Here is a 14,574-nt window from a genome sequence, read left to right on the forward strand (position 1 = left end):
TGTACTAATTAATTGTGTTTTTTCTTTTTCTTTTCTTTTCTTTTCTTTTTTTTTTTTTTGTGTGTGTGTGTTGGGGGGGGGGGGGGGGTTGTTGTTTTGGATGGGGGTCCTTAGATGGGGGTTCAGTGGAATGTTTTAAAACCTACTTATAGAATTAATAATCTATAACACCACAAAACAACATCATATACAAAGAGATTAAACGACCTAATGCATTACAATCAACACGAACATCTTTTTAACCTAATTGATCGTCGAACTTTTTTATGTAAATTGTTACATAATACAAGTATAGTAGAAGTATAATTTTGTTTTATTATATCACAACTTGAAGTTTTAATTTCTAGGTTTGATACCATACACAAACAAAACTACACAGCTATATATATATGCAATTAGTAGCTCGATATATGAATTATAACTTTAAACTTTTGAAACAACAACTACAACTGATGAGCTGTATAGTTGAGTGCATTGATAGAGTATGTAAACCAATCTTGGGCTTCAACTATCAGCTTGAGCTTTTGTAAATAATAACACTCCTTATATTGTTAGAGAAAAACCAGTATTTATTCAATTCGAAGATGTGACAAAATTTGCACCATGCATGCCACTATCGATAATTGAATAATGAATGTAACCATTTCATAAAAAAATCTTCCGAGAAGAATGAAGAGAGAGCATGAACAATTAAGATTTCAATTGATTTGAACTTTGAAGACCATTTATTGCACTGTAACTAGCTAGAACCTGTATGAAAATCAATAACATCAACCACAACTTTCTCCAATTTTGTCCATGTTCTCTAAACTTTTTATGCAAATTAAACCCTTGAATCTGTAGACCATAATTTGAAAGGTGCTATTCTTGCACTAGGAAATAAAATTATACATTAATAATCAAATTAATTACATATAAAGGAAACATATACTACTAAAAACATTAAATAATGATATTTATTATTAGAAAAAAATTTGGAAAATTACAAACATTATCATATCATCATGACATCATCTAAAGTTAAGAACAGACACATTACTATTCTTCTCAAACAACTTCTCATGTGAAGCAGAAGGTCTTGGTAAAGGCGGTATATGTCCTAAGCGAAGCTCGAGATCGAGCTCTTCAATGGGTGCTCTTTCCTCATGATTATTAACCTTAATAACCCCTTGTGAAATCTCATTAACTTGCATACCAATATAATTAGTACACCTACTATTAGAAGGCATTACCTCACAATTATTAGCACTTCTTCTACAATTAGCTATTTGATAGAAGATAGACGATGTTGTTGGACTAGTACTAGTCACCATGGAGCGGGCTTGGGCTTGGGCTTGGGCTTGGGCTTGAGCTTGGGATTGGACAGTGGACTGATGGTGGAGACGAGCACGGTCACGGCGGTGGACATTCATATGTCCACCTAGAGCTTGTGCTGACCTGAATTCTCTCCTACAAAAAGTGCAAGTGTATGACCTTGGTGGCCAGTTTGTATCCATGGTGCTCCTTGTATCCTCCGCGAACGCGCGTGCTAGCTCCCATGTGTCTTCTCCTTCCCCCTCTTCTACAATGATGTTTACACCCTTCATATTTGACCTCCACATTTGCTATGTAATGTGTTTTGAAGGTAAGGGTATAAATTTAGGGTTTATATTTTTTTTTGTTTTTCTTGGGTAGCTAATTGTTAGAATATATAATTTCTCAAATAAGGGTAGTAATAATAAAAATAGAAGGGCACATAGTTAGTGGGAGCAACATTATTTTTCATGGAATTATCAAAAGTGTACATTTCAATTTGTAAGATGATAATATTTCACATGTTACAATGACAAAATGTTACTTACTACTTGAGGGTTTTTGCAGTGAATTAAGGAATGGGCTTGCTAGTGAAAGATGTAGACATAGATATTATTTGTATATGTATTTTTGCATTATATTGTATGAAACCCTAAATATTATTCAAGTTGATTGAATGTAATGTAGTAGTAATAGTTTTTGTTGGTCCCCTTTTCATTTACAAGAGGTAGGTCCGAATCTTGGATAGAGGAAACCAAGGGACATCTTAGAGATAAGTACTAGCCATAGATTTGGGACTATCCTTGTTCCATATTATTACTCGCTATTGCTTTAAAATCGTGCAATGTACTTGACATGGCACCAATTCAAATATATGCATATGGACCATCGACCATGAACCGTGCATATACATTATTCTCAAATTAAATTTGGCATGAACTAGACACGAGTACGACAATTTGACCACCGTATTATCTTGCTTATTTTTACAAAGTTAAAGATTTGCAAAGTTAATATTTACTAATTACAAACTATTAACAGAACTTCTTGGCACAACATAATCTGCCACGACATGTTACTGATTGGTCGATGGCCTCATGCATGGCTTACTTTGAAAAATTGATATGAGTACGACACTTTGATATGACCTAACTTTTTTTTTAACCCTTTCTAATAGGGACGAAGCTAGGATTCAAAAATTACCAGAGCTTTCTCCCATAATTTGTTGGCAAGTAGAAATCCAACCTTTGCATTCTCCTTTAATGGGTGAAATTGGGCCACAGAGGGTGCCCCATGACTTTGCCCCCGCCTTTCATTCATGATCTACTTGAGCACAAGACCACACCCTTAATAAAATGTCATGAGGACTTGCACAATCCGACTTGTGCCCAACTCTGATGATAAAAATGTTAAATTTGGCCTAAAAGAGGTATGTTACAAAAAAAATGTCAAATCCAAAAACAATGACTCGAAAAGACAAGCTAAGGTATACTATGTCATTATACTAGGGGTATTCAATTCAAAAACTGGTCCAACCTCGAACTTGACCGGACCAAATAGAACAACAATAGTTTTGAACAATTCGGTCTTAGTCCGGTCTTAGCATAACCAGACTAATGTCCAATTCTTTAATTTAAAATTTTTGGTCTTTGGCCTGATTTTAAACAGTAGAACAACCTCTTATAGAGTAACTCATAAATGTCATTTCCTTTTCCATGGTTTCTAAAGTTCCAATAGGTTTTAGGGTCTGTTTTGTTCACCTTATTTTCAATTATTTCAGGTGTAATAAGTTCAGATAAGTTCAATTCAAGTTTTTCTAATAAGGGTTACCAAGTACAAATTACAACTAAAATAAGTTTTAATAAGATCTAATAAGTTCAAATAAGTAAAAATCAGGTGAATAGAACACACCATTAATCAATTACACTTAGTCACTTACCCTTTGACATGATTAACACACGACCTTTTTTATTTCAAAAGATAAGCCATTGGGGTTTAATTACACCGAGGCTATACATCTCAGAAGTTAGGGCAGTCTTCTCTCAACGGTGGTTTAAGAGATGGTGGGGTTACCTGGGAGCGTCATCACCTGAAGGAGAAAAAGGAGGGAAATAAAAATTAATGGGAATTGGTGCTATTCCGTATTTCTCAGCCTTCTGATAAATCTTCAACTGCGCAACAATTTGGTAATCTGTCGCTCTTTTGTTCTTCCTAATTTGTTTTTGTCATTTTCACTTTTTTCTTATTCTCAATATAATTTTTTTCCCTGTAATTTATTTTTTCATTATAAATCTTCATTTCCGATTGTTTTCTCCACCTGAATTTTTTTTTTTACCCGTAAATTATTACTCCGTATTTGATTTGAAGTTTATAATTTATAATTGAAAATGTACCCTTTAATTAATTTTGTTTTTATGGAGTTGATATGCTCTTGTTGCTTAGTTTAAAGCATTATACTTAATTTTCCCATGAAATTATAATACAGTGTTTGTTTTTGAGTTATAATACTGGCAAAAGATTGAAAATTGACTAGCAATTTTGCCAATTTATATAGGAAAAATATTTACAATCTTAGGGTATACAAGGAATGATGAAATATGGTTGTACAATTTTGTCAATTTTCGCTCTGTAGAAGATTAGGCAATGAATTTGGAAAATGTGAGACGAATTATCTTGTGGTTGTGTACTTGTGTTTGATGCTATGTAATGTTATGAAGATGAACAGTAAATTGGAAGTTTTATTTGAATGAATGGTGCAATTAAACTCAATTTGGAAATTAGGCTACCATATGCTCTTATTTGTTAGTGGAACGTGCTCGATGCAACAGAATTTGAGAGGCTTGTGCACAACTTAGGAAAACTTTGAAAAGGTTTTGAGTTGCATAAGTAGCACTAGCATTGAGGATGGTTGAATTTGAATGTTCAAAGGCGTAGCATACGAATATCTATGTAGGCTTTATGTACAAGTTTTCAAATCTAAATTATAAGGTTAATTGAAGTTACCGAACTCAAGGTGCAATTGTGTATTAGTAGGGAAGGATTGGAATTCTCTTTGTACAGTTGCAATTCTTCTTGATTTTTCGTTTACTTTCCTTGCTTCTTTCCTTCCTTCTTTTGACACTGTCGCTTTTCATGCCAAAACAACACTGATCTAGGGTATAATTGGATTCTCGTGTCCAATAAACACTAGTGTATCTCATATTCTACTCTCATTTTGTAGCTGAAGTATGTTTTCAATCAACAAATGTTAACAGTTCTATGGAATACTCTTGTAGTATCCAGTACTTGTAGCATGATCTATGCTATATGCTTGAATTTTTTTGGTGTTCATTAAAGACCTGCCCTTCCTGAACTACAATATAGGATCTTTTTTATTCTTTCAAAAAATTCCTATGTCATACTACTATTTTCAACTTCTAGTAAGAATAGTAACTCTCAAGCTATGCCAGTTTCACAGTATGATTTCATGTAATTTATTTGATCTAAATTGATTTAAGTAATTATGTTAAGGGTTTGAATAAGCACTCTTCTTGTACATTGCTCTCAACTATAGAATCATCATCTACTCTTATTTGCTGATGTTTTCTGTTATATGAACTGTCTAGTTGTTGGATTTGGTTTTTTACATATAGAAATTTACTTTCGTCTCTAATTGGTTTTCAGGTGTTTTCATTAAAAGTAAGAACGTGGGACAAAGTCATAGTCCAGTCCTCCTCAAATTACCCACTTAACTTCTACTGGAAGCATATCATGCATTTGGCACCCACTACTGGTAGGTGTAATAACTAGACTTTTGCTCTTATAAAAATGTCTACTTCGTATTATTGATTGATAGAAAAGCACCTTCATGTATGATCCATTATGTTTCTTCTATTGAATTTATAATATGTTTACTACACTTGATGGTAGAAAATTGCCTGTTCTTAATTTTTTTCCGGTGTGATTGCATCGTGGAAGATCTGAAGATGGCTTCTTTATTTGCCCTCTATAGTATACACTAACTTTCAATGTGGTGATTTGCTTTTCACTATGGTGACTTTATCAAGGCTGGATGTGTTGCTTTATGTTGTATATTTTGGAGACTGACTTTCAAAAGTGGTATGGGATCTTCTACCACTGATTTTTGTAGGGCACACTTACAGAATTAAGCAGATAAATGACTTGCGAACTTTGTTCTCAATACATGTTTTCCCAGAGCAGCTTTAAAAGACTCTGAGCCATCTTGATCACATGGAAGATCCCTAATTTTATTTGAGACACTAGGTGTAAAGGATGCTAGTTGTAACCTAAATTTTTTCATGAATATGACCCTTGACCCCGCATGAAAGTTTTGGTGGGGAATGGTAGAAATCATGGATGCTCTGTCTATGTTTTCCATTTGGTTCACTTGCCTAAAAACTGACTTAATCAAATTTGGAGACGACCTGGCCAAATTGCTGGCAGTTTGGTTTGACGTAAGCTTACTTTTGGTTTCTGGCTCACCTTTATTATGGATGATTTTCTAGGTTCCACAAGTGACCATTTAATTTTCAAATATGAAGGTATTTAAATATACTTTACACTGTGATGACTTATGAGAAGTGCATTGTTTGTATGACTTATGTGTGGAAATTTTCTTTATCTGAATAATGAAATTGGAGATAGAATTTTAGTCAGCACACTTCAGCTAGGTGAAATGCTAATGAAAAAAGTCCTTTGAAGTAAGATATGGCGACTGGAGTATTTGGATGATCCATTCTTTCTTTCCAGTCTGGGGATAACCAGGTTTAAGCAGTAACAGACATAGATCATATGAGATTAAACCTTTTTAGAGAAATATATGGCTTTTCCTGATACCTTTGTGCAAAAGTCTGCAAACCATTGTTGTATGAGCTGCACAATATCCAAATTATGTTAGCCCTTCATTTTCCATCCTTTGATTACTTCAGATTACCAGATCTTGGTATCATAAACAGCCTGAGCGTCCAATTTTTGATGTCAAGGACAATATTTTATTGTAATTGCTGTTTACAGACTGTTTATTTGCATAGATTTTCTTGTGATTATGGACAGAGGCTAGAATGGAGTGGGGAATTAATCCACTGCACACCTTTTAACAGAGAACTTCTTAAACTGCAAATTTGTTCATAACATCCAAGAAAAAAGGCTGTTATTGTAAAATCTGAATTTTGGTTGATTACTATTCACGCATATGCTCCGTATACGGTTCTGATTATGATGTGAACTGAATTAAAGTGGAAAAAATCCAATAAAACTTCTGAGGTAATTTTCAAAGGGTTTTGTATGTGAAGCCTTTGTAGAGTTGTAGCCCCCCTTAAGCTTATCTGCCAATGTCTTATTTACTTTAGGTAATTTCTGTAACACGAGGAATTAGGCTCTATCAGTTATCACTGATCTATTAAGGTATTTACCTCTTTAGGTTTGTAGATCAAAAAGTCCAAACCAGAGGAACAGCACTTTCTTTTATCCTCTACCTTTTGAGCCCCCCTCCTTTCCTAATAAAAAAGAGAACTATATGTGCGTGAAGCTGAGAACTAAAGAATACAGTACAAGTAGAAACAAGAAACATGTACCCCCACTTCCCCAAATCCCAAGGATCCCTACCCCTCACCCCAAGTTAATCCCTTAGATATTTTCTCAAGATGAATTTTTGAAAGATGAAATCGTGTACTTCTGAATGAACTTTAAGAGGAAAGACAACCCACCTGAAAGAAATAATACAATCCACAAACTCACACTAGGTTTATCCATTTTAATCCTATTCCAATAAATAAGCTCAGAACCTTACTTTTTCAGTAATCTCCAAGTGATCACAGTGAAACAATGCTATAGGCCCTGCTGCATACTCGTATATTTTCACATATGCCTTCTCAAACTTCATGTAGAGAAGAGCACCCATCTTTCCTCACTTCCTGGCATCATATTCATCTTTATATCTACTTCTGCTGCATCTGATTATGTGTAACCTCCATAAGATCTTTTAAAAGTCAAAATCTTATTTGAACTCCCCAATAAGGACCCCAATAACTAGACTTGTAGGCCTTAAATCCCTGATCTTAATAGTGCATTCCTTGATATTTTAGACATTATGGCTGACTTACATAGAATTCTCAATCGCCTCAAGTAAATTATATCTTGTAACATTAACCATCCCAGAAGATAGCAGCCAGGAAAACCACTAAAAACAAACAGCTTGCCCAAGCTTCTCCTCTGCAAATTTGAAGGCCTCTTTATCCTACCAGTGCTGTTAAACAGTAGTTAAAGCATTCTTTGATTAAAATAAATTGGTGTTTGCAGATAATGGAATTTCTTAATATCTGTATTAGGAACTTTGAGATTACCTATTACGAAATATAATGGAGAATTTTCTTAGATTTATCTACTGGATCATTATTGTAGTATCCTTTATTTGAGAAATGAAGCAGTAGCTATGCTTGCCATTAAGTTGGAGCTGAGCAAAATTTTTTACTCTTCCATTTTGCTATCCTGCAGTTGCCATTGTGCCAGGGAAGTTTTATAGGGTAGTTAGACTAAAATATTTGAGTGAAATCGGGCTAATGACAGCACGATCTGCCCCTAAGGGTAACTAGCCTCACTGCTATGATCCACTTTTTGTCCGACTTCAGCAGTTTAAATTCCTTATTGTTGGATTGGATAGGTATTAAGCAATTAGCCAATCATATAAAAGTTAAATTCTCCGACATTTTCATTAGAGGATTAGGTTGTGTTTCTAACAGTGGTATTAAGTACAGAAGGTCACTTTTACTTCTTCCTCCAACCACACTTCAACTCAGTGATGATTGATGTTTGTAGCTGTGAGTCTAAATGTCTAATACTTCATATTAATTAAAAGCTATACTTGTCCATATTAGTTCTAAAGTCTACGGGTATTTGCTGAAATACTTATCCATATCGCTGTTGTTTCAGTTTTCTTAAATGACTTTTCTACGTTTAGTAATTCAAAATAATCTGTAGCAAATTTTTCCCATCCTTGTTTCAATATTTGCTGTAGAGATGCTATATTATTTGGACTCTTCATTTCGCTTCACACTTATGAGATTCTTGACACTCTTACATGTATGGATACTTTAGTTTGGACCTGTACTTATGAATTTTTTTTATAAATTATCCAAGTATGACACTTGGATACTTACTATCTTGCGAGTCCTAGTAACTGCAGTTGTGTTGCCCTTGACAAGCCCTCCTTGGCTGCAACCCTGTATTGGCATATATTACTAACCACTAGGTATTCACTATTATAACAATCATATTTGGGACAAAAGAATAAATGTCTTACAGGAAACAGCTTTTACTCGTCATTTTCAGTCCAATTCCACACCATGAAAAAAGGCATTCAGTTGTGCTTTATGAGAAAGAAAGAGGCCCCTTCTTTTTGACGTTTATTTGTCCGATAAGCTAACTATAATATGCTCTAATATCTGTGTCCTAGATTAGTTTATGCTAATTTAATTGTCTTCTTTACCATTCCATCTGTTGAATTGGTTGTTAATGAATAATGGGTTTGGTTTCTGTTCCTTTCAGGATACGTATCTCATGAGCTCCTTTTGTAATGAATCGACAAGGACAACACACACGGATGGTAACTTATTTTAGTACAAAAGCTCGAGTTCTGGTGGCCTCTTGATAAGACTCCTGTCTTGATATATCATCGTACAAGGTAGGCATATTCTATCAAAAACTGAAGTTTAGTTTACCAACTTATTTATATAAATTCTGATAGCTGCACCAATATCATTATGCAATTTGATTATTTGAAATCACTTTTGGCGAAACCTTCCACTTGCATCTGCCGTCAAACTAGACATAATTTTCTCTAATTTTGCCCATAATATGTTTCTTTATTACTTAATGATATCTTATCTTAAGCATTACATTTGTAAGTACAAAAGTACATAAAGTATCTTTGTAACTACAAGATTAGTAAAATATTTGCTCATGAATGAAGTTGCTTTTGAACTTACTTTGTAATTGGATAGAGATAAATATTATACAAGTTTAAACCTCATGACGCAAAGTTTATCTTTGGTGCATGATGCAAGTTTAGTTGGGGACTCATCTAGGCAGTACACTGTGGGTGTGATTAGGTTAAAATACACTAAGGTGATAAGGACTCTGCTTGATGATGAGCTAGGCTTATCCGTAGATAATATATTTTACGGGTCCTAGGATGGATTCCTTTTATACAACATAACTGAGAAACATAATCTACTAGTATTATTTTTTTTTTTCCCCTTCTTGAACACCTTAATCCCATAAGTGAAGTCAGCTACATGGACTAACATGAGGATTCCCACGAGGTCATCCATTCTAATACTACTATCAATCATTATGGCTCATATCAAACAATGTGACAAAGTTCTACACTGGATGTCACTGATTTGACGTAACCCTCTCTTATCCAGACTTTAAATTGGTAGCAGGAATCCCACTGGCAAAGTTAATAATAACTTATTATTTGATGTGGTAAATCCCAAACTCTATACTTTGGGGAAAAATTGTGGTCAAAAGGACAAATAGTCCAATATAATGGCGAATAACATGGTATAAGGGTAACAATTTGTATAGATCTCTCTGCCTTTAAATTAGCTTTAACATATTAAAATCTGTCTTTTGCTAGGCATAGGTTTAGGATGGACTAAGTTTAGACTTCTTCCTACAAGGGCTTGTTGATGTTTGGGATGTACATATTGCCGAGATGCCTTGTATTTGTGAAAAGCACATGTAAACTATATTGTGTCGAAGAAGATGAGAGAAAAACTATTGTAAACTATCCGACATTGGAGAAGATGTGAGAAAAACTATTGTTAATTGGTTTTTAGATGGAACTTCACTTAGGCATATATATGAACTCACACCTTGACGAACATGTGGCCTAATTGCCTAAATCCATTTAACGAAGTTAACACATTACTCTCATAACTTCACCTCTATTGAAGCTGATGAACTTATAGCCTTCTCATTGCTTCGTTTCAGCCCACATGTTAAACTTAGGGTCTACATCTTCGATACATATTAAATTGATACATAAGAATATTAAATGGACCTCATGTATAAACTCAAGTATAGTACTCATATTATGGTTTAATCTAAAAGTTTTCACATAATATGAGCTCTTGTTCAGTTTTACACTTGTTGTACAAGGAACTGGTTTATTTGCTTTACTTTGAGTTGCTAGCCATGTACTCCGTAAGCATATGTCACATATTGTTTTTGTTGAGATTATGGCATAGCTAGAACATTTCATTAGTGGAAGTTAATGAAAGATTATGACCTTGTTCTTTTCTCTATTTAGACTACATTTTTAAGACAAAAACAATAAAGCCTTAGTTCCAAAATGATTTAGGGTCGGCTAAACCTACAATTTTAGGGGGGGGGGGGGGGGGGGGGGGAAGAAATTTGGATAGGTGACAATCGATACATACACAAACCAATAAGTTCAAATGGATTATTGAGACACAAAAAAACTATTGTTCTGAAAATTTTCCTAACAAAAGGGGGTGCCAAAGTATAGTAGAAAAAAAAAAAAAAAAATTCGAACTCACTTGTTTTAATCAATTTGATCAACTCATTTGTATTTACTATTTAGGGATTAAGATTTTAGGAGGGAAACCAAAAGAGTGAGGAAATAGTTTGACGGGCCTTTTTGATGGGCCAATGGAATGAAAAGTTGACAAGTGGAGTTTGGGCCCACAGAATTAGAACAGCTATTGAATTGCTGTCACGTGGGAGCGTGGGAGAAGGAAAGAAAGGGTAAAATTAGATATCGAAAACCAACAAATCATTAAAACAGGGCACATGCAAGTACCCCCTCCATTCTTATAGATTCTCACGTTCCTTGAGCCGCACGTGCTCACATGCCTAACCCTATAAAGTTTTTTTTTTTTTTTAAAAGGATAGATTACAAAAGGTAATCTTAGCTCTATGGATTTCTGGTATTTTTTAGAAGTTAGCTACTTGAGCTTTATTATTTTGGCTTCTTATGATTTATAATCCCATGGTTAAGAAATTATTAATTGTGACTTGTGAGTAAGAGTTTTTGCTTATTTGGATTAGCTAGGGATACAATTACACGCATTTAGGAATTGATAAAATGGACAGTTGAGACCAGGAAAGCAACCATCCCAAAGAAAAGTGTCAAAGTAAAGGCTTTCGAGGTTTTACATTTGTTACACGACTTTTTATCATAGTAGAGATCGTAATTAAACCATCGCAATGTTAGCATCAATTCTTCTCTATAGTTGGTCTCCCTTTAGTGGTATTGGTCATGAGGGAAGATGCCTAGGCTCTTGAGCATACGTTGTCATTTTGTGAGTTAGGTTCTCATTTACTCATCATGAATTCATTTTCTTTCTTGTGCTTCATAATAAGGAGCCCTTATTTGTTTAACTTTGATTAAATATAGGAGTATATCCTTTCTATTTGCTTTGGTTGCCAACTTGTTTCATTTATATATACTACTAGTATATTGGAACTTGTTTCTAGGCTGCTGCAGCTTGACTAAGGCTGGTTGTTGAAGTCTGTTAGACTTGAATATTGAGATGTAAACTACTAAATTTTGTTCATTTCAAGGAATTCTTTCTTGTTTCACAAGAACATGATATTGTTATTGTCACTTTGTTTCTATTTGTCTTCTATAATTTGTTCTCTCCTTTTGATTATACCATTTGTTTTAGCTAATTTTTTTTGAACAAAAATATAAATCCTTTTGGAGTATGAATGTGACCAAATGACCAATACAATATTCTAGGTCATTATATAATATCAATTATATCTAATGCAATTTTTGTAAAACAAATGGAAGTTTCAATTGAATTGACTAAATATTTTTTACTATGTATTAAAATTGCTGAAGGGCTTATGTTTGATTTAGATGGAGAATTTGTCCTCAGTGAATAGGTTTAGTGGATTACTATTGCCATAAATCCATAAATAGACAATGTGGTATTGTGTATTTGTGTTGTTACTTAGATAGTTTTACCTACCTTGTCATACCCATGTAGTCCCAATGTGACAAAATACTTGTCTCGATCCTGAACAATCTTTCAAACGTAGCATTTTTTTTATTCTTTAGGGAAGGAAGCGGACTTGGGTTGGGTGAGGGATTCCACCTCCAAAGTGCCCCAAGCTCAATAAGAGTCTATACGCCAAGGAGTAAAGTAAGACGAACCCATCTTTAAAGTGTTCATTGAGAGTCAAAGTCACAAGCTCTTTCCTCTTACCTAAGGGACCTATATGTATCATTGTCCAACTTTATTTACAACTCCAGTGCATTTGGCGAGTTTGAGTAACATAAGAACGAGTAGTTAATTTGATTGGAGGGTGTGTATCTTAAACTCGTATATTGAATCTAGGTTATTACAAGTTATAGTTTTGGGTAGATTATGTTGATGTTTTTCTCTAAAGTACGAAGTGTTGATTTTCATTTTTATTGTGGACAATCTATGTTCGTTGCTTAGGTTTTATGTATAGTTACTAGATAAATTCTTATTCTTATTATCAAGATAATAGCAGTCTTAAATCTGAAGATTAAAAGCATGATGAGTGACATTATAAGCCAAATTCTTGTTACTTACAACATCATTGCTTCATGAACCCTTGTCGCCGCCTAAAGAACTGTCTAAGCTGGCTGATTAGCCCAATTGTTCAACCAAAAACTTCTTTTTTAATTATGTTTGACCAAGTAATTAATTATTATTATTATACTATTAATAATTCATTATATCAATTATTATGTGTTGCATTGTATACTAAAATAATAGAGCTTGCAGTTTTAATTATATACCTGTCCGAGCATCATGGGCTTAGCTTTGAAAGTTGACATTGCAGAACTTTCTAGACGTCATTGTTTTTGACAATTTCAATTTTAAATTATAGTTTTATTAATTTTCAATATGAATACGTTATAGAGTACTTCAAAATTCATATTTGGGTGTTTTTCATGCTTTGATCTTGGAGAGAACTTATTCTCAATAGTATATATCATGTCTTTGAGGCTGTAAATGTCAAATATTGTCTTGTATACATCGTCGTCGAAGTTTTAGTTGTTTTACCCCTATTGAGCTCATTTTGCACATAATGTAAACCTTCGGGTTTTTTTTAACCGTCTTTTTAATTGGACTAATCTGAACTTATTAGTCTTATTTGAAATCTATTTGTAGTTGTAAATTAAACTCGGTAGCTCTGTCACCTTTTTGGCTTCTGATTGAAGGTTATATGGTTCCCAAGATTGCATAAGTCTTCTACTTTATTTATTAGTTGCACATTTATATTGCGTTAAACTACTACTAGTATTTATTTGTATAACAAAACAAAAGAACAATCAAGGTCAAAGATTTGCATGTTGGATCTCAAATAGTCAATATAGATAAATAAAGTAACACAAAAGCTATGTTATTTGAAGTTAATTTAGTCTTAATTTTTCTTCTTTGTATTTTTATTTGTCACATGATCGACTGTTTCTCCATTAGATATTCAAAAAGAAGCATAGAGATCTAGATTTGCATTATTTAGTGACTTTTAAGAAGGTGTGTTATAAAACTGGAATTCTATAAATTCAGTCAAAAAATTATTAATTTGTAAATATACTTTACTATTTTTAGAAACATTAAGAGGGCATTTATATATAAGGAGTATGAGGAACTCTCAGTTTTTTGTTGTTGCATTTATGTAACTTTTAAGCGATGATGTTTAATTTGGGGTAATGAAGAATAGTGTAATTTTTGAATCGATAAACAACTTATGCCATTTTAGGACGTGTGTTTATTACATGAGGTTATCAATAATAGTAATGATTAGTACTCAATACTCTAGATTACTATAGGAGTACTTTATGAAGAATTTAAGCTGGTGAATTATTGTCAAATCCTTGTCAAATCCTTGAATGTGTGTGTTCAGACTGAGCTTGGCTTATTATTAGTGGTCAGTCTGAATGTTATAATTCAAGCTAGGGTTTGAGTCATAAAACAAACAACAGAGATAGCGTACTAGAAATGAAAGATTAGATGCTACATGCTTTAATGAACTTTGACACTATGTCTACATCAATGACCAAACTAGCACCAGAACTGTAAATCAAAGGCAAAGACAAACAGAAATACATGCCAATTTTCTGAATTCAATGTAGACTGTAATTTCATATTTTTGTGACTAGCATGAACATCAAAATGACCGCGAAAAATTAAATGTCTAAATTAATTCTATAAAGTGAAGACAATATTGATCTTCGATTTTTAAAAAATGAATAGCACTTTAATTATATGT

General features: G+C 33.5%; 1 protein-coding gene and 1 long non-coding RNA gene across 2 annotated transcripts; one reads left to right on the forward strand and one right to left on the reverse strand.

Moving 5' to 3' along the window:
* Nucleotides 1-1,010: 1,010 nt before the first annotated feature.
* Nucleotides 1,011-1,586, reverse strand: LOC145599154 (uncharacterized). Its single transcript, XM_081655564.1, has one exon. The coding sequence runs from the start codon at nt 1,584-1,586 to the stop codon at nt 1,011-1,013; it is 576 nt and encodes a 191-aa protein (XP_081511690.1).
* Nucleotides 1,587-3,389: 1,803 nt separating this feature from the next.
* Nucleotides 3,390-9,244, forward strand: LOC145596593 (uncharacterized). The gene is made up of 3 exons (XR_014103266.1): nt 3,390-3,479; nt 4,957-5,065; nt 8,836-9,244. It is a non-coding gene; the product is annotated as an uncharacterized LOC145596593 (long non-coding RNA).
* Nucleotides 9,245-14,574: the final 5,330 nt, after the last annotated feature.

Source organism: Chenopodium album, chromosome 20 (assembly GCF_948465745.1).
Source record: "Chenopodium album chromosome 20, dcCheAlbu1.1, whole genome shotgun sequence".
Lineage (NCBI taxonomy): Eukaryota > Viridiplantae > Streptophyta > Magnoliopsida > Caryophyllales > Amaranthaceae > Chenopodium > Chenopodium album.